We start from the raw sequence: 21,726 nt of genomic DNA on the forward strand, positions 1-21,726 counted from the left end.
TCCCTCCCTCCCTCCCTCCCTCCCTTCCTTCCTTAAATTGATCTCAGAGAGAGAGGGAGAGAAGCAAATTGGTTGCTTCCCGCATGCACTCCAACAGGTGATCGAACCCACCACCTAGTTAGATGCTCTGACTGGGAATCGAACCACCACCTTTTGATGAATGGACCGATACTTCAACCAACTGAGCCACACTGGCTGGGGCAATCATTTCTTGAATTAAAGGCAGCTACAAAAACTATAAGCCGCAGACACTGCTTCATCAAGTGAGGCGAGGGTTGATAAAAGCTTGGTTCAGAGACTTCCTCTAGACACCCCTCTTCTATTTACCTGGAAGAGATCATGAGAGCTGTCAGGAGAGCCTGGGCCATCCCCATGGCAAACCGGAAAGGGTTCTTTCTTACCACAATGAAATATATCAGTGGAAGAATTACAATGGAGTGGATTGCAAGCCTGTAAATGAGAAAGGAACAGGTTCATGGATGATACCACCTCTTCATATTAATCCTTTTTTCAAACAGCTTTTTTTCATGTCATTCAACTTTCATATTGATCTAACGAGAAAATGAGAAGTAGGGCAGGAATATGTCTCCAGTCCACATATGAGGATGAGGAGATTCATTCAGCAAATGAAGTATCTTATCAAAGTTACAGGCAAAGCCAGTATCTGAATGCACATTCCAGGGCTCACAGAACAATTACATCATGCTTCCAAGCCCTGATCGTGCTGTTCCTGCTAAATGTGCTAAAATCTTTCACTTCCTTCTGTTGCTGAATTCTTACTCCTCCTCTAAGACTCAGTAAGACTTCCCTCTCCTTCAGGAAGCCTTCCCTCAACTTCCCAGCTCCCGCTGACCCCTCCCTCCTTGGTGACTCTGTGGGCCCCTCTATTATAGCCCTTCACAGTCTCAGCCACTCTGCTCCCTGGGCCTCACCGCTGTTTTGTTGGATGGCGCCCACTGTCTAAGAGGGACGTGAGGATTGCAATGAGGAGGAGGAAGCCCTTGCTCTTCCATTTTCATACTTTGGACCGACTCTCTTTGTTATTCCTGTCTTCCAAAATTATTCCTTGTTCCACATGGAAATATATGGGTTACACAAAACAGGGGGCTTCAGAAAGGAGACTGATTCAGCAGATGCCATATATGTGGCAGCTTAGAGTTTAAAGATATGTGAAGCTGAAATAGTAAGAAGTGGTCACTGAAAATACAGCTCCCGGGGTGTGGAAAGAGGGTCTCCTGGATAGAGAGCTTGTGGCTAAGAATTCTGAGGAACTGACTTTGTTTACTCTTAGGAACCTAGCTAGGATAAGAGAACAGAAGCCAGCAGAACCCCGTTATGAAGTGGCTCAGCATAATACGCCTCAGCCCCATCACTGCCTGGATGCAGCCTCTGGCCTCTAGCAAGGTACATGGTCCTGCCTCCCTTTGCACCAGGCCCTGGGATTTGACTGACCCTCACACTGTAGGAATCCAGGCTGCTTCTCTGTTGGCCATCAGGGCTATGCTCTTGGTAAACACAGATTAAGTACTAAATGCTATGCAGTGGAAACTCCCCAATGCAATCGAGTTCCAATAGGTGAGCTGATTGTTTAAGTGACCAGTGGGAGTCAAATAGATGATGTTTACTCATTCCTATGGCCCATATTTCAAGGCACATGTGATGTATCCCACCCCCGGCTGATATCTGGGAGCACCATTTATCACCTATTCCCCTCAAGGAACCAATAACTGGACTAATAAGTATGCAAATGACCTGTCTCCTGCTGCCTTCCTGCTTTACACAATTCCTTCTAGCATGAAGATTTCCCCCGCACCGTCTGGCCCTGTGAGGATGCAGGGGGTGACAGTGGCCACCAGCCCCACCCACAGGGTCCTGGAACCGACCAGCCATCCTGCTCCTACTTGCTCTGATTTTATTTAGGCCCTGCCTAATTTCTTTCAGGCCCAGGGTACATGGGGTTATTTTTATTTGCTTGGTTAGTTTATATCCTTGAGGAAGTGAAGACCAGGAGACAGCCAAGATTGGGTACCAGTGGGTTTTAAAAAATTATTTGAATACAACTAACAAAGGCAGTGACAAAGCCTGGTCCAGGCTGTTCTGCCAAGATCTGGCACTGAGCACAGTGCAATCCACCTCCAGTACAGCTGTTAAAGGGCAGCCCTCCCCACCCCCAACCGGCTCTCTTATCGCTGAACCCCATTTCCCCCTGCACGTAGGAGAGAAGCCAATGTTAACCCTCTGAAACCCAGACTCTCATGAGCTCAAGTGAGGTTTCTTCTCTTGGGTCTGACATACCCAGTCAGGACGGTGGCCATGTAAAGGCCCAGCTTGCGGAATATGTCCCAGTCTTCAACTTCTATGATCTTTCCGGCAATCAGGAATAAAATACCGATCGGCATGTAACTAGGAAGTAAGCGCAACAAGTCAGCAGGTGTTTTCTCAGGGTGGGATTGTTGGGGAAGAAACAAGCCTCAGCTTTGCACCCGCCCTCAGCTGGGAGGAGCACAGGGTGCACAATGAAGCGAAGGTCTCAGTTCCATCTCAGTTCCAGGCTCTGGGGGACCACATTGGCTTCAGGTTTCAACACCTGTGTGTACCTTAAATTCTACCCACCTAAGCTACCGTAATGGGACACACTTGGCAAGAAGGTATGGTTATTGAACACCTGAAACCTATATAATTTTATTAACCAATGCACCCCAATACATTCAATAAAATAAGTACATAAAAAGGTGTGATTAAACTACTGCATATCCCATTTCTTGTTCCCAGTACATATACATCCTACCGATTGTTACCTCCGAGATCTCATTTTAGCTTGATCCTGCAAATATGGTCACTAGGCTCTTTCTAGCCATGGTCACCTTGTTTCCCAGGTTGTAGTATCAGCAAAGAGCAATAGGGTTAGTAGTGGGAGTGGTCATAATAGCTGTTTGTGGAGCTCTCATGACAGGTCTTGTGTTGGCTTAAGTATTTTACATGCATCAATTCAGTCAGTGTGCTTCTCCCAATCCTAGTGGGAGATTTTATTACCCTTTTTTATAGATAATTAAGCTGAGGTGCAATGGGATTAAGTGACTGAAATAACTGAACCCTTTACATCACTGTCAATGTCTATAATTTGGATTAAATAATGTTAAACCAACTCAATATGAGATAAGTGGGACAGAGGTCTCTGAGGAAAGGTGGACTTTTTGGCATCTCCGAGACAGGGCAGGTACTCAAGCAGCTTTCGTTTGGATGGGTTAGTGCTCGTGCTGTGCCTGTTGTAAGTATCTGGAATATCATTTCTGCATGGAGCCTACTAAGGAAAGCACTTTTTGTTTTGATGTGCAGGGAAGCCCTTCAAGTCATGCCTTTAAGAGCTACCTCTTACATGAATGCTAGCTGGGTACAAGATGATCAAGGGCTTTGGCAGTAAACACAATGGCTGCTATCTAGATTCTTGTTAGTGGACAAAAAGTAACATGTGGCATGATTCAATACTCTTGTTAGTGTCTTGATATTCAGGGTTCCCCTTTCTAAGGTGAGTCAGTTGAGACACATAAGACTTTTGGTTCTAATTCTGAGGGGACAGTTCTAATTCAGGGGAAGCAAGATGGCATTAATGAGCGTTTGCTCACCACATAATGATCTGAATGATTTTCATGGTTGCATCGGTCAGAGCATTGAAGAAATCCACCAGAATCTGTCCCTTTTCTCCCATTTTTCCAATGACAAGTCCAAAGACAAGGCAAAAGACAATCAAGCCAAGGACATTGATGCCATCTGAATACATGCCTACGACTTTGTATTCCTTTGTTTCATTCTGTGAATCAAAACCAAGAAAATATATTGATGCATGGTTATAATCTTGTTAGACTGCATAGGCATTGAAATGAGAAGATACAATAGGCAAACATAATAAACCAGTGATCTACCAGTCAGAGTCAACAATACTTTGGGAAATATAACTAAAAATACAAAAAAGAGAACCCATCTATGCATATATCACATTTTTTACTGCCCCCACCTTTAGCCATTGAAGTTTAAAGTGTTTTTTCTCCTCTATCTCTCAACAAATCCATATCTGAATATTTCTTTTGAAGATTTCTTATTATGGGATGTTTTACATTTTTTATTTTATTTTTTAAATTTCTTTATTGTTTAAAGTATTATATATGTCTCCTTTCCCCCTATTGTGTTTTACATTTTTTGTAAGAACTTCAGAATCAAGGCACTTTCGGGGTTATTTTAACTTCTCACTATATTTGGAGGCTATATAAAAAGAATAGGAATTAGTAATGTAGGAAACAGAAAATATTGACCAGTGTGGACATTTTTAGGACATTTTACTGGTTTATCCTGATAATGAAGCATGAGAACATTCTTGCCCTGGCTGGTGTGGCTCAGTTCGTTAAGCATCGTCCCATGCACCAAAAGGTCACAGGTTCGATTCCTGCTCAGGGCACATGCCCAGGTTATGGGCTGGATCCCCAGTAGGGGGATGCAGGAGGCAGTCAATAGATATTTCTCTCACATAGATGTTTTTCTCTCCCTCTCCCTTCCTCTCTAACATAAATAAAGACATATTTAAAAAAAGAACATTCTTTACTGCCTCTAATTTTGAATGACCAATAGGATTTTGGAGATATAAAAGTTAACCAGCCCGACCAGCATGGCTCAGTGGTTGAGCATCAACCTATGAATCAGGTGGTCATGGTTTGATTCCCAGTCAGGGCACATGCCTGGGTTGTGGGCTCGATCTCTAGTGGGGGGTGTATATAGGAGGCAGCTGATCAATGATTCTCTCTCATTAATGTTTCTCTCTCCTCTTAAATCAATAAATATATATATACTAGAGGCCCGGTGCACAAAAATTTGTGCACTTGGGGGGGAGGGGGGGTCCCTCAGCCCGGCCTGTGCCCTCTCGCAGTCTGGGACCCCTCAGGGGATGACCACCTGCTGGCTTAGGCCCGCTCCCCGGGGGATTGGGCCTAAGATGGCAATCAGACATCCCTCTGGCAGCCCGGAACCATTTATTTGCTTTATCCTGTGTAAGAATAGCATGAGATTTACTGAGAGATTTCATAAGGACATAACATAAATGGACAAGCCCCTGGGGCACCAGTTATTTCTCAATTATGATGTGATTTAATCAAACACATATTTACCAAGCAGCTGGAGTGTGCCAACTGCAGTGGCTACAGCATAAGGTCATCAGTAAAAGGGGAAAGATTTATTCGTTCTGAAGAGAAACACAGTGAGATGGTGTGTAATTAACTGCACAGCCATGCTATAAGTTATAGGCAGCCTATGGAACCTGGGGACATGAATGAGGGCTGTGAGGTTACCATTAAGAAATGGTAAGCGCCCTGACCAGTTTGGCTCAGTGGATAGAGCGTCGGCCTGTGGACTGAAGGGTCCCAGGTTCGATTCCGGTCAAGGGCATGTACCTTGGTTGCAGGCACATCCCCAGTAGGGAGTGTGCAAGAGGCAGCTGAATTAATGTTTCTCTCTCATTGATGTTTCTAACTCTCTATCACTCTCCTTCTCCCTTCCTCTCTGTAAAAAATCAATAAAATATATTAAAAAAGAAAAAAAGAAAAGAAATGGTAAGCCAAGGCAAAAGTCATCCTGCACCGGACCTCTGTATCCTGCTTGGAGAATTCCTACCCATGTTTTATGGCTCTCCAACGAATTTAAACCATCCTGTTGGATGCCCCAGAGTACCCTGTTCTTCCCTATTGTAATATTCATCACTCTTCATACGAGGGCAGATGCCACATCTGTCTTTTCACTGTTGCAATCCAATGTTCGGCAGGGCCTGGCTCAGGGAGGGTGATCAGAAAATGCTTGTGGAACCACATCAAAGGCAGGAATAAGGAATAATGAAGGAGGCTGATCAGGATAGGACAGAGGGGGCCCACTGGGAACTGAACCCAGAAACTAGGGAGGAATCGGGGGCACTGGACCTGTCAGAGGGGTTAACTGGGGAGTGAAGGCTTCTGCAGGTGGAAGCAGGGAGCCAGTGGTGGCCTAGTTAATCTGAATTCTTAAGTCTACTGAACATTTATCTTTTCCTTAAATTTTCCTTTCCTGTGTGAATGCAGAGAACAATCAGGAAAAAAATCTACTACAGGACTAAAAAATGTATTACTTCAGGCCCATACATTCTAAACCTTCAATAGGGAAATCCCCAAAGCTCTCAAAGCCCATTGATTTTAACTATGAGTTCATGGCAAACTCTAGGTGGCAAAACCTAACCCAAACTGAAATGAGGCCACGTGTGGTCTATTTCTTTTAATTTGGCAGAATATTCATCAATTCAGTGCAAGAATATTGATGTGCTTGATTCTAGAGCAGTGGTTCTCAACCTTGGCTACACATTAGAATCACCTAGGAATCTTTTTAAAATCCTGATTTCTGGGCCTCATCCTCCAGAAATTCTGTTTCTTTATTACTAATGTTGTGGCCCCACCCCATAACAAAGAACAGAATTTCTGGAGGATGAGCCCCAGAAATCAGGATTTAAAAAAGATTCCCAGGTGATTCTAATGTGCAGCCAAGGTTGAGAACCACTGTTCTAGAGTGTTGTTGCCAATCCTACTTCAGGGAAGTGTTTAACATGTACACTCACCACCTGGCCTATCTAACGTGAAAAACTATGGATCTGCATCACATCTGGGCAGAGAGTTTCAAGAAAGAGATTGTGGGCCTGCATTCTGCGTTTACATAGTCGTGCAAAGTTAGAGCAGTCCCCAGAGGTGCACACCTCAACTCTAAGGAGGGGCAGAGATACAGAGGCAACAGGGCTCTTTCTCTCCTCCATGTGGTTCAATGGTTGCTCATTATTATTGGTAGTTAGGTTCTATGAGGTGGTCGCTAACACTAAATTAGCGAATACTAATGCATTGTTTCTAGGGAAAATGTATGAGTAAGTTCTTGGGAATCAATGTTCACAACATTTTCGTCAAATAATCCACATATGACCTACTTTATACATGTTTCTGTTCAGAGACGACCTTATTTCATATATACTGTTGATTCATTAACATTGAATTCACAACCCACACACTAGAACTCGTGCCTGAATGAAGTGTATCTAACATACTGTATTCTCTGGAAGGCACATTGGAGCCCTCTTCATTTAGGAACCATAGACAGCACTTCAGCACTATGGTTGGGGGATATTTTAAACAGTGAAATTACCACGAAAAGTACAAAACTGTGAAAATGTGGCATAAGCGCACCACGAAAAGACACGTGTTAATAGCATGAGAGCTGAAACAAGAAGGCAGAGCATAGCTGTGTTCAGCCTCGGCTGGGAACACATGTGCATTGGGCAACTTAAATTTTTCACCGCTCCATGCACGTCTGCGAATGACACGAAAACGCCCGAGTGTTGGTCTTGAGGTGGCAAATACATTTTAGCAAGTAGGTGAATTCACAAAGTGTGGAATGCATGCATAATGAGGATGGACTGTACTTCCATCTCCTGCTCACTCACAACTCAGGCCCTGTCTACTGGGGAGGGGGCGTGGGCGACAAGGAAGGAAGCAGTACCTTGGCAACAGCAGTTGTCATGACGGCTGTGACAGATGCTCCCGTCATATTCACCCCTGGCTCACTGGGAGGACTCACTTCTTTCCGCGTGGTTTTATACTGCACGTTAGAAGAAGAAAACCCAAGAAAAAAAATGAAGGAAGATTTTTAAGCACCTGAGGCTAAATCACAGGAATACAGTTACTTTGGCAAACAAATACCACTGAAAGGTTCTACCTCCGGTGCCTCTGTTGGCTCCAGGTATTGACAGAACCTCTTATGAGGCTTTGGAACAAAAAGTGGAATTGAGAAATCCAACCCCCTGACGCCCACAGCCACCATTCAATGATGTCAAAGTGTTCTCTCACTTTTATAAGGACAAATTAATGGAGCAACAAAGTGAACGAAATTATCGGTGTTCTTTGTAGGTGCTTTGACAGACTCAGGAATCCTGTGCATCCTTTTTTATTCTATTTATTATTTATAACCTGGGAGAAACCTCACCACTTTGATAAATGTAGTCGCTATGACTTTAATAAACATCAACAACTATATGATTGTTCCAAAATCAACAGTCGTTTTAGGGCTACTCCATGAGATTTCTGTTGACTCCCCCTCCTTCAGCCCCATCTGGTTCTGTGGAGCTTCAGCAGAGAGGTTGAAGAAAGAGCTAGTATACCCTCACACCAGGCATAAAAGTCACGCCTACAGGCCCTTCCAACACCGAGAATCTCACAAGCGACCACTGTGGCTGAAGCGCAAAGGCACCCCTGAAATAGAGGTGGTTCTGTGCTGCTTGGAGGCCGGCAGCGAGCAGTTTAATTGCCACTCCTGCTGGTATACACAGAGGTCTCTGTGCATATAATTTATGTAAATCAATTCAGCACTTTGCGATAGACTCAGCTGTCTAAGTGCATAGACAAATAAGAGAAAAAGACGTGAAGAAAATGGAGTAGAGAGATTTTTAAACTTTCCTAGAGAAAAAAAAAATCATGGCGTTGTTGTATTGTTCCTTAGAGTGTCAGCAATGGGGACAGAATGATTAAGGAAAAGACCAAATACCAGGAACACCAGCCACCTTGTGGGTCAGACAATGATCTGCCCATAGGAGTGAAAGAGGAGATGGAGGCTACTTTTTCCATTGCATGGCATCTCCCGACAGTCTAAGTCTATTCACAAATATAGTACAATGTGGTTCTACAAAAATAGGTATGAGAAGCCATGTTCTAAAACATTCATTGGCAGGGTAGAGGGGGTCAATGGCAGAAAAAAGGGGACATCTATAGTACTTTCAACAATAAAGAGAAAATTTTAAAAAAGAAAAGAAAACATTCATTGTTTGACATTTTTTTCAGATTTGCTCCGTTTGAGCCACCTTTTTGGGAGGGAGTGGGGGGAACATAAAGGAAATGGGAGCGGAATAAGCTACAATAGGCGCTTACTTCACTGTGACCGAAAGACCAGGGATACAGTACAGAGGAGGCACCTGAAATTCCTCCATTCCCAGGTACATCTCCTGCCATTTTTGATGGGCTAATTCCATTTGTTGGGTTATGGCAGGAAAAAAAAATTAATTGGTAGTGGGAAGAGGGGAGCGATGTGAGTAAAAGTCAATATTATTACCTGCTGAAAACAGGCCTGGACAAGGTTCTCAGGGAACATATTCCTGTTAGAGACATGAAAAGCAGTATTATATTAAGGCAAAAGTGTTTTGTTTTGTTTTGTTTGTCATACCCAGTACATGGGTGGAAATGAGTGTAACATAGAATGAGTCCTCTGGTTTCTCTTCTGGCTTCTTTACATAATACTTCCTTGTAGTAAGATTTATTCTTCCCTGCTAAGCTTCAACCAAGAATAGGAAGCTCTACTAACCAAATGTTCCTTAACTGACTCACTGAGGAGCCGATACACATGCTGTCCTGGGGGAAACACCACACTGGCAGGTGGACACTCGCAGTTAAGAGACGACTTTAATATTCTGCACATCTCTGTTTTCATCCATGAGAATGTATGCTTACCAAGAGCCCACTGCATTTCTTCCCAAATTCCTGATGCCAACTGCAAATATCATTGTCGTTACTGAATTAAAAATTATGTAAATCAAGGAAATACGAGTGTGAGAAGGAAGGTATGATTTCTATAAAAACTAAGCCGAGTGCCTGGAAACTCAATCAAGCCAAGTGACTAAAACTTCGGCAGTTAAATTAGGTATGGGAAGGCAACTAGAATCAAAAGGAAAACTGGAAGGATTCGGCACTCTGCTTTCTTTGCAAGTCTAAGGGTTTTTGTTGCTCCGCTTCACAGAAACTGAGTCTGGAAATTCTAGACGATGCATTTCTGTTGCATCCTGCAGCGTATGCAACAGAAATGGTAGGAAATTACAATCAACTGACACACTCGAAGAAAAGACCTGACCCTACATAAAAAATTGGCAAATAAACCCGTTTAAGTTTTAACTGTACACAAACTATGTAATGCATATCTATCATTTTTTATGATTCTCTTCTTTAATTGCTATTTATTAACTAACTAATTTCCAGCCCTAACTGCTTCAGATTAAGAGGGTTTTTCCCTGTACAGTTAAAAAATGTATTTCTTCATATGTGCTTCAGAACTGACTACCCAGCATCCTACTGCAACAAGCATACTTTCTGCATCTCTGTCCATCCTAAGTCCTGACAGAGGAGCTCATTCCTTCCATGCCCTTTTGGAGCCATGAGTCCGCAAGCAGCACTGGCTATGTAATTTGCAGGGTCCAGGGAAAAATGAAAATGCACAATAATTTAAAAATTATTAAAAATTTCAAGATGGCAATAGCAGATCATTATAGTAAGCCTGGGGCCCTGTGTGACCACACAGGTCGAATGCCAATGAAGCCATTCTGCCGGCAAGACACTCACCTGATCAAGTCTAACATGGCATCGACAGTACTGACTTCAGGGCTGCTGCCTCTCCTGTCAATTTCACCCACTTTCTGGCTGACACCAGGCTTGATGGTCACCACCAGCACAATACCTGTGGCCAAGGAGAGCATCCACAGAGCAGTGAGACCCTTCCAGGGCACCCAGCACCCCCAGTGCATCCTTCTTTGACCCACTGGACATGGTGGGACCCCAGTGTCCAGCCAAAATGCTGAATCTCAGCTGCGACTTCAGCAGCAGCCTTAATTACTATTCCATTGAAATGAAGCAGAAGGAACTTTTCCCATGTCATTTTTTAAAATGAAGGGGCTACCCCTTCTCTCCGTCCATCCCCTCTCTAAAAAAAAATCAATGGAAAAATATCCTTGGGTGAGGATTTTAAAACATAATTTAAAAAAAAGAATAAAAATGAAGGGCCTATATTCTAGAATTGCTTCTGGAAACACCTGCTGACAAGAATGTTCTTTTTTCTTTATTTTAGCTTATGAGGTCAACATAGGCAGGGCATCCTTAAAATATCAAGCTAGGTCATAATGGACGGAGCATATTTTCTTCACAAAAGAATGCCAAAGGTACAAGAGCAGCTCTATTCCCTTAACAGTGGTTCTCAACCTTCTGGCCCTTTAAATACAGTTCCTCATGTTGTGACCCAACCATAAAATTATTTTCATTGCTACTTCATAACTGTAATGTTGCTACTGTTATGAATCGTAAGGTAAATATCTGATATGCAGGATGGTCTTAGGCGACCCCTATGAAAGGGTCGTTCGACCGCCAAAGGGATCGCGACCCACAGGTTGAGAACCACTGCCTTAGAATGTTCTCCTTCTTTCAAGTGGAATTTATACTTGGCAAGACTCAGCCATTAGCTCTCACTACTATGTGAAGTTCGAAATGCACTCAACTGCTATCTTTCCAGAAATCTTTTATAATTATACTCAACTCCACTACTATAGACTCATTGCTCTAAAGATTGTATAAGCTCTTGGCTCCACTTCCTTCTACCCAACGATCTTGGAGACGTATAGAGCTGCCACCCTCTTTCTGTTCTTACTAGAGACTTTAATAAAGAATACCATAGCTGAAATTCAGTCACTATTACATTTTCTTCACATAAAAGGTGCATGTAGATCTCAAGCCAAAAAGCTTCATGGTAGTGTAACAATACTGCTTTCTAATTTTCTAAAAAATGCACATTATAAAAAGCCCAACCACCTTTTAAGTGAAAAGTCACAATTATATACAGGAATAAGAATTCAGCGATAAATTTTACCTAGAATGACAGCAATGAGAGTGGTGCAGAAATAATATGCAACAGCACGCAGCCCAATTTTTCCAGATACGTTGGAATCCAATGCAGCGACACCTGAAAGGGGGGAGAAGTCAAATTACATTACTTTTAGAAAGACTGATTTACAGGACTAGTGATGATTCAATCCTTAAGGTGTGAAATAAAGAGCTGAGAGCTGTCGCTGGATCTCTTGGGCATATCGCACGTCTGGACAATATGTGAAGAGTGAAAAAAGCAAATTCCAAACACAGAATTAAGAGATGGGAGCCTACTGAGAGCTAAGTTCCCCTTCTTGGCAAGCCCTCACTGCCGCTGCCCATTGTGAGCGTCCTGCCTTGGGCTCCCCTTGGGGGGTGGTCATGAGACACAGTCAGAAGGAGTCCTCCTCCTGCATTTGCTTGCCGTGTGGGTGGGGGAAAGGTGGGAGAGGACATAAAGGGGATACATGATGATGGAAAAAATAAAAAATTTTAAATATATGAAAAAGAAGAACGTTATCAAGATTTGTGTACTATGTCACTCAACATCCTTTTGGAATTCAGTATCAAGGAAGAGTTTATTTTAAAGGACTGAGATAATTCTTTCCTCATGTGATGAAAATCAAATAACCCCTTCGTCCTTTTGTTAGGAAGCTCAGAGTCAAATAAAAGATAACTTTTACATATGTGTTCATGATAATTATCTGATTAAAAAGAGAAAAATATAAAGAAAACAAAAATTACTTCAGCTCATCAGCCATAGTCAAAATTCTGGTGATTTATCTTCCAATATGTTTTCCTCAATTTTTTGTAAACACAGCTGAGATAATTTTATAGTTTTTAATCCTCTCTCTTCCTAATACTGTATTATAAACATTTTCCCTTATTATTATAAATTCACCCTGAGGAAGGCTACATAATTTGTCATGGGGCTGTACCATAAGGTATTTAATCATCTACTCATTGCTAGATCTTTAAGTAGTCTCAGGGCCAAAGTCAGTAATAAATCACAGTAATTTCACTAACCATTCTGGCTAGCATATTTTTTCTTCTTTTATTGATTTTCAAATTGCTTCTATGTTAATTTTATTGTGTGTGCCTTTGATTGTGACACACCTAAAAATTCCCATTTTATTTTATTTTTAAATTGTTTTTATTGATTTTCAGAGAGAGATGAAGGGAGAGGGAGAGAGAGAAACATCGATGAGAGAAACATGGATGGGCTGCCTCTTGCATACCCCCTATTGGGGATCGAGCCCACAACCTGGGCATGTGCCCTGACCAGGAATCAAATTGGCAACCTCTCTCTGCAGGGGTCAATGTTCAACCAACTGAGCCATATTTGCAGGGCTAACAAAGATTCCATTTTTATAGAGGCAGGATATAAATAAAAATTTCTGAAAGCATAGGAAGATATATGGCCTCGTTGTTAGATGCAGTTTCAAATGAACTTTGACTGCCAATAAAACTCTTGAATGTCGTCTGGATTTGCACGGGTTGTCTAGAGTGCCAAGGATGGCTGCAGAGGTGGAAGGCATACACCTTTCCTCGCCAGAAGGCCTTGCCCTCCATCAAGGACGCTCATATAAACGGAGTCAATGACGCAGCTCTCTAACCAGACCTCTCCCATGTGGGACACATGAGAAACAACCAAACCATCTTTCAGCAAGTTGTCATTTGGAGGTTTCAGACTACCCCGCCTGATTTCCAAAAAGAGAATCACATTTTGATCACCAAGAAAATTATGTCTTGAGCTTGCAACATGCGTGAGTTGTGTCATACTGTTTGCAAAACCTGAAGTACAGGGCAGCAGGAAAATGAAGAGGTTGTCATGAGGCAACCCCAGAGAAAAGGTAGTAAACATGTAGGCTATCAGTACACACAGGCAGCTTTTATATTCACTCCTCACACTATAAAAGGCCTGTCTATTTTTTTATGTGACTGGAGGATTATGCTCCTCACATATAATTGAACATATTTGATATAGGAAAAATCTCTAAGGAAGCTATCACCTCTCACTCTAAACACATCATTCCTCTGACTGTTGATTGCTCCTTTGGAAGTTAACAATTTGAGGGAAGGGGCCTTGACTTCTTTAACAGCCACCCCAGAATGTTGTTAAGGGCCCATTCTCCAACATCTGGGACAAGATTGTGCAATTACTATACATATACATATGGTGGAATATTGCAACAGTCACATCCTGGAATAACCATGATCATCTTTTTCTCTTTCTTTGGGAAAAATACAGTTTGGTGTGCTCAGAAGACTTTCTTTTCCTAATGGCAAGACAATGAAAAATAATAATTCTGCAAGAAACAACAACAAAATTAAGATACTTAAGGCCACAATTCAGAAAAAAGTGGACTATTTCATATTTAGTTTTGGTCTCCTAAAAAGAGAGGAAACAATAATGCAAACATATAAGTTTGTTAAGTATATTATCTAACTACAAAATGTGCCTATCCCCTTTTAGAGCTCTGCATATTATTCTGATAAACAATTAAAACAATTAAGTATAACAATAAGCTAGGTTAAAAAGACAAACAAGAAAATCATCAAATTAACAGAACTGAGTCACCTGTATAAGCGCCTGTAGCCCTGACCTAAGAGAAGATCTATTTTCAGATATATTGGCCCTTGATTGATGTCCAATTTAAGCAGCTCCCAGCCCGCAAGGTGCTGATAAGTGATAGGCTCACGGGGTGGTTGCAGAACTGTTCTTGGGTATGTGTTTCATGTCTCCTCAGGATTTCCTTCTAGCAGTGAAACAAATTAAATCTATGTGGGTAACTGTTCCCAGCATATGTTAATACTAGTATGTCTTCATTTGTCTTAATGATGAAGCCGAGGGCTGGTGCCTCTGCTTCTATTCTAGGACCCAGCCACCAATAAAAGGCTTCGTACTAATGAGATTCTCAGTGGAAATATCTTAAACAAATACATGCCCAAAGCAGGCAGCCAGCTTCTTCCTGCTGGAGTACAGCAACTATCTTGTAGTTATTTGCAGGAAGAGCTTTGTTTTCCATTCCTCACATTTACCCTAGTCCTACAATTCTTCTGGACATATCAGAAATGTATTAAAATCAACAACCGTACTTCTCTGCCTCTCTCTGGAGTTGCCCTCTACCTCCCAGTCATCACTGACTGAGGGCAGAGCTGCCCCCAAATCCAGGCTTTTGGACAATTTATAATGTGATGTTGAGAATAGGGGCAGTGACCACTGGAGAGGGAAGGAACACAGGTAGGGAAACAGCCTAATCTTTGAAAACCTCTATAATAGGAACATTACTAAAGTTAACTTGAATATAAAATGCCTGTCTGCATGGTCTAAACACCCCACCTGCCAAAACCAGCAACGATGATGATGATAATCATACACAATGACGACGATAAGGATGACAACAGACACTGTGTACTGAGCAATGACTTAATGTGGAGTGCATCACCTTTAATTCTCACTATAACCCTCTGAGATTAGGCATCATTCCCCCATTTTATTGAGGAGAAATCGGTGCTTCAGAAAGGCTAAGTAACATGCCGTGGTCCTATAGCTGGTGAATGATGAAGCCAGGAGCCTGAACCCAAGTTTGACCCCCAAGGCCATATTCTTAACCACTACGTCATACTGGCTCTACCAACATGCTACAAAGTTCTAGACCAGGGCTGCCCAATAGAATTTCCTGCGATGATGGAAATGCTCTCTGTTTGTGCTGTCTACTGCAGTAGTCACAAGCCACATGTGGCTAGTAAGCACCTGAAATGTGGCTAGTGTGAGTGAGGAACTGAATTTTGATTTTAATTAACCTCAATTTAAACAGCCATATGTGGGTAATGACTACCATCCCGGACAGCATAATCTCTAGACCTTCCCAGAGTGTCCAACATTTAGTGGATGCTCAACAATGTTGAATGAACAAACTCAAGCTTGACTCCATTACAAGGACACCCTCTCCACCTTGCCAGCACAGGGGCAGGGGAGAGGATGAAGGGAAACCATCATCTCCAGGTATGCATTTCCTTCACCACACTGGCCACATTGCTCCAAGGCCTGAGGCTTCTTCTTCACCGGTCCCCAGTGCAATAAGTAAGTAAGTTGCTCTGTGGATGTTGTGTTCGATGCCTTCCACGTGAAGAACAGAGCTGCACTTTTTATGGGCGGTGTTCTTACAAAGTGAGCTCATTTCAAAGATCCACATGTGTCAGAGATTGGGAACTCGGCAGGTAGTCTCCTTAGAAACCATGTGCACAGGGCAGTTTGGCTCGGTTTCCAGGGCGACCACCCATGATAGACCTCCATTGGAGAACACATTTAGCATCTTAGTGCCTCTCTCCCATTTTTTTCATTATTGTGTACTCTACCCCACATCGCACTCACCTCCAGCCTTTTAGACAATTTTACCTTATGGCAACCCCATGAAATTTTAATATCATAGACCAGTGATGGCGAACCTATGACACCCGTGTCAGAGGTGACACATGAACTCATTTTTTTGGTTGATTTTTCTTTGTTAAATGGCATTTAAATATATAAAATAAATATTAAAAATATAAGTCTTTGTTTTACTATGGTTGCAAATATCAAAAAATTTCTATATGTGACACGGCACCAGAGTTAAGTTAGGGTTTTCCAAAATGCTGACAAAAGGTTCGCCATCACTGCCATAGTAGACAAACTCATCTGTTTATGTACTAAATAAATACATGTATTTTTTTTTTTTTACACAAAAAGAGTAAGTTTATATCCCTTAACTCCTACCCCAAACCAGCTTTTGTTGCCGTGGGGGCGATATTGCTCCTGTTGAGAACATGGAGTCTAGCTTGAGGGATACCGTTGTGTGAATGGCACCTTAATCCAGAAGGCAGTGCCACTTCATCAGTTCCTCTGTCACACTAGTTACCTTCCAAGTGTTCACTAGCTACAAGTAGCTTGTGTCTACTGCAGTGGACAGCACAAGCAGAGATCATGTTGGGAAGTGCTGGTCTAGAATTTGTAGCAGGTGGATAGAGCCAGTATGACACAATGGTTAAGAATATGGCCCCCACCACTTACTGGGGAAGGTCAGTTCCAAACAAGTGAAACATCACCATGCTTTATCCTGGGTTTTACTCTCAATAGTCAGGAACAGTTCTGAGGCTGGGCTGTACTCTAGAAACAGGAAGACAATCTAAGGTTGTTCTTGGAAGTGGGGGGCACCTGCCAGCTCTTTATTTTAAGAAACCACACTTGCTTTTTCGCTTTGGGAGGAGGTTCTGATGAGCTGAGTTGCTGGCTCCTGGCCCAAACAGTAATAATCGATTAGAACTTTTTATAAAAACACTACAAAAGCAGCAGCTGCCATGGGCTAAACAATAGCATGTTCTAAAAATAAACGCTCGAGGGCAAAAGACTCCTCTGAGAGCTCCCTGATGTAGCTTACCACCCACTGGAGAACAAAGTTTTCATGACTATCTCTCCACGTTGCCACTAAGAGTTCAGCACTAAGTATTACTGGATGTTTTTTGGCCTGGCAGCTGATGGTGCTTCACAACTTGGAATGGACACAACCAGGAAACTCACTGTTGCATCCTTGCATCTGGATGGCTTCTCTCTGTCACCTGCAGAGAGCCACCGGTATAGGGAGAAACAAACATTGGCTTTGGCGGGACAGATTGGGCTCAAATCCCAGCCTTCTCCTACCAGACTCAGCTTCCCCACCTATCAAATGGAGGTTTTAAGTGCCTCTACATCTTAAAGGGTAATTGTGAGGAGCACGTGGACAACCTCATCTTGTACAGCTGTTGTGAGGATTAGAAATAATATCTGTAACACACCTAGCACAGTGCCTAGAACTTAATTTGTATTAGTGAGTAGATTCCATTATTCTAGAACGAAATGATCACTATCAAGTGTGTCACTGAGCAAATGGAAGGCATTTAACAAGGGTCAGCTCATTCATTCCCTTGTTCTTTCTTCCATCATCCTTCTGGACTCCTTCATCATGTGGTCACTAAAGAAATCTCTAAAAAACACGAATCAGGCCATTTCACATGCATGTATAACCCTCTGGTGGTACTTAAACCAGAAAATCCTTAATCTGGCTAACGAGGCCCTGCACGAAGAGTGCCTGCCTGCCTCCCTGTCCCAGCTGGTGCCACCTTCCTGTTGCCTCCTCCTACCCTCTGGAGCCCAGGGAGCTCCCCACCACTTAAAGGCTTTTGGACAGGCTCCTCCCTCTGTTGGACTACTCCCGCCCCTTCTCCCCGCTTCGTTTGGCTACTTTCAAGTCCTTTCCTCAGAGTCCTTCCCTGAGTCTCAGGATGAACCAGGCTCCTCTGTTTTCCTCATGTGCATCTTGCTCATGTCATGTTTCACATGGTTTATCAACGGGTTCATTTAACTTCTGTCTTTCTCACTAGACTAGAAGCTCCTTGATGGCAGGAGGCTATCTGCCTGCTCACCAGTGTGGATGCAGTGCCCGCACACAGAGGAACTTGAGAAACACATATGGACAGAATGACCTGGTTGTTTATGGACAGCTGCCTGTCCTCAGGGCCCCTCTTCTTAGGGTCTGGTCCCTGGGTAGTAGAATGTTCCAGAATGGATTTCCAGACTCTGTGTCAGTCCCAGGTGCTGCCCTTAGGGTCTGTGTGATCTTGCAAAAGCGGCTTCATTTCTCTTCAACCTCCAGTTTCCTTATCTCTAAAGATGGAGATAAGGTCCTACCTAATGTACTGTTACATTGGGCTGCAATGAGGATCCAATAAACAGGGTCACTGCCCAGAGAAAACAAGGCTGGATATGAGTTCACTTTGTTCATCCAGGGTACAGGGAAGTCTCTGCAGGTTCCATTATACCTGGGATGATGAAAGGGAAGAGAAAAGGCAGAGGGGAGCATGCAAAATATATTTCTGTGCATGCTTCCCCTGGGACATCTATTTTTCTTAGAGACATTAATACAAAGAACTCCCCTAAATAGTTACATCGCCAGCACAGACTATTCTGTGAAGTTAAGGAAATAACCTGGTCCTCAGGCAGAACCAACTAAAGGTCACTTTGAAGCCTCTGTCAGCAGGTCCACATTTGATGTTCAAAGCGTGTCAAGAAGCTGCGGGCTGGTCTGCTTCCTCAGCAGTCTGGGGAGCTGTTTGAACACTTCTTCAATACCACAAAGTGTCATGGTATTTGCATTGGGACAGATTTCTTAGAAGACCCCACGAGCTTTTAGAGGCGGCTTAGTGTCTAAATAAGAGCATTAACCAGACCTCAGAGGATCTGGGGACTCAGCCACTCCCTTCAGAGCTCATAGGAATGCTCTGACATCAGGATAGCTAAGAGCTCTGACACATCACTGGTTTTCTACCACAACCTAATTATCACCTAGCTCTCTCTTTGCTTCTCCTTATAAAACGGGTAGACCAGGCTTCTGCGTAGGAGCTACCTGAATGCTGGTGAACTTCATAAACCAGCCACAAAGCAAGTCTTTTTATATTGTTTTCATCTCCAGAATGGGTGCATTGTGTGCACTCCTAGTGTATGGCTCAATTCTAAAACTGGCCTGATAGTGTCTACTGCCAATGCAGGGACTTCCTTGAAACTATGGATGAAAGAAAAACAGATTCTATGGCAGGAACCTCCCAAGGTGATCTGATCATAAATTCCTAACCGAGCAGGTCATGGTGGTAGTCACATTCCAGACATATAACTATTTCAGTAAAAGATGTATCTTTGCCTTAAGCGAACCCTGTCCATTGTTTTTGTGGACCTGGGTTAACACACCTTGGAAATGAACATAACCACCCTGAAGAGAAACTGCAAAACTGTCATCCTCCGGAGCATTTGAGATCTTGCTTCCTGGCAACTGTCACCAATTTTGGCTCAAATAAACTCTTACAGACATTCTCTGCAGGTTTGGATGCTTCTTACGTCAACATTTCTGACAGTATTAGACAAAAGATTAAAGAACTAGATAGCACTTCAAATGCACCAGGACACTGTTATGTGACACGGTACTGTCACTTCCCTGTTTTACAGTTGAGGCAAGGTTAAGTAACTGGTTCAAGGTTTCACAGCTAGTTAATGGCAAAGCCAGGATTCAAACCCAGGCAGTCTGTCTCCTATGGCTGCACTCTTAACCACTAGGCTCCCTTGCCCTCCTATCTATCTATGTCTGATACTAACGAAGACTCTTTGCTTGACCAAACTTTAGCCAGGCTCCTGCACCTTCCCCTAGGCCCATTTACACTTCCTTGTAAGATCTAGTTTTAGCAAGAACCCTGCTAAGTCAATTTAATCAGAACCCTCCACTCTTGATATTGGATCACTGACATCTACTTAGGTTCCTTAGTCTCCACCATCTCCCAGGTGATGTCTGATTACCCTGGCCTACCTTCAGCAAGAATCAGTTAGGCCAATTTAGCCAGAATCCTCTTTACCCCCTGATGCCTCCTCTTAGTAATCCATCCACTTATCCCTCCCTTTCGAGGTGGACATCAATTTCTTCTTGCTCAATATATCTCCCCCCACTGCAAATCCCATTGCAGTGGTCCTGGTACCTATCACAATGGGCCTGAATAAAGTCTGCCTGACCACCTTTTACCCAGGGTCACTGAATTTTCTTTTCTTTCAGAACACTTCCCCACCTGAAGATTGTCATGGTGTCCCTTTGGAGAGAATGGCACAGTGGGGAGTTACTGCTAAAAGTTGCTTCTCCACGCCTGCAGGCTCTGGTCTAAACTCAGGAACGCACACAACCTCAGGAAGCCACATGCTCACCTTTCATTTCCACTCCTCTTCCCCATGTTTCCAGCATTCCAAAGTCTCACAGTCCTCCCAAGATGCCATGCCTCCTGCTATTTTCTTCTTCCAACAATGTCCACCCCCCGCATTATCTAATTTCTATTTTTTCTTTAAAACTGCACCCCACTGTCCCCTCTGCTGTCCTCATCTGCACAAAGCACTTATCACACAGAACTGCAATCCACTTTCTCTTTCTTGTGGGACAGGACTTCTCTTTATATCTGTGTGCCTAGCACAGAGCCTGGGGCACCAAAGATCAATGAATGAATGCGTGGTCTCCCATGTCCATGCATTCAACACATAGGAGGTGCCTTAGAATCCCTGCAATGTTCCTTAGATCCTTTTTTAAAGAAATAAAACTAGTTTAATTCATCGTCAAACAGAGCTGTGAACCAGTCTAGTACCAGTTTAGGCAGAAGGGACAGCCTGGTGAGTTCTTTAGGCTTTACTATCTCAGAGAGAGACTGAAGCAGGGCATATTTATCTCTTGCCAGTTTTTATTTTATTACTGTTCCAAGTGGCACGTTCCTTCATACACTACATGCCTCGTCCTTCTTTGGATAAAAGGCACTGTAGAAATCCAATTGATATAATTAAGTCCTCTGGCTTCAATAGTTGTGTTCTAACTCAACACAAACTTCTTGATGGTCTTAGGGAAACGTTTGCTTCATGTGTGCAGAACTGCTTCCAGTGGTTCTCAACCTTCTGGCCCTTTAAATACAGTTCCTCATGTTGTGACCCAACCATAAAATTATTTTCGTTGCTACTTCATAACTGTAATGTTGCTACTGTTATGAATCATAATGTAAATATCTGATACGCAGGATGGTCTTAGGTGACCCCTGTGAAAGAGTCGTTCGACCCCCAAAAGGGTCGCGACCCACAGGTTGAGAACCGCTGGCTTAGGCCATCTTATTTTCTTGGTTCCCAAACAAGGCTGAGGAAAGAAAAAAGAGGTGCTCCTTGAAATGCAGGCAGAGCCCAGTGGCTCCAGATGTTGCCAATGAGGCAAGATGTTCATTCTCAGCCTGTATGGAGTTTTAAGTTCATAAGCCACTTTGAAATGGCAATTTTCATAGAGACTGAACTATATAAAAAACCACCATGTTTCAAGAACAGCATGCACACTTTCCCTCAGAGGTAAGTAACATATGATTTCACTCATATGTGGAATCTAATGAACAAATAAACTAACAAGCAAAATAGAGACAGACTCAGATAGAGAGAGCAGAC

The 21,726-nt window shown here is 42.9% G+C and overlaps 1 protein-coding gene across 1 annotated transcript in view; it reads right to left on the reverse strand.

The window, feature by feature from the left end:
* Nucleotides 1-21,726, reverse strand: part of SLC1A1 (solute carrier family 1 (neuronal/epithelial high affinity glutamate transporter, system Xag), member 1) — a 36,181-nt gene that overhangs the window by 8,826 nt on the left and 5,629 nt on the right. The window contains exons 3-9 of the mRNA XM_014546315.1: nucleotides 11,719-11,811; nucleotides 10,425-10,539; nucleotides 9,148-9,190; nucleotides 7,546-7,644; nucleotides 3,624-3,808; nucleotides 2,296-2,403; nucleotides 328-450 (exon numbers count right to left, since the gene is read on the reverse strand). Coding sequence (XP_014401801.1) covers nucleotides 328-450; nucleotides 2,296-2,403; nucleotides 3,624-3,808; nucleotides 7,546-7,644; nucleotides 9,148-9,190; nucleotides 10,425-10,539; nucleotides 11,719-11,811 — 766 coding nt within the window. The remainder of the gene's footprint in view (nucleotides 1-327; nucleotides 451-2,295; nucleotides 2,404-3,623; nucleotides 3,809-7,545; nucleotides 7,645-9,147; nucleotides 9,191-10,424; nucleotides 10,540-11,718; nucleotides 11,812-21,726) is intronic.

Source organism: Myotis brandtii, unplaced genomic scaffold, assembly GCF_000412655.1.
Source record: "Myotis brandtii unplaced genomic scaffold, ASM41265v1 scaffold44, whole genome shotgun sequence".
NCBI classification, from domain to species: Eukaryota; Metazoa; Chordata; class Mammalia; order Chiroptera; family Vespertilionidae; genus Myotis; species Myotis brandtii.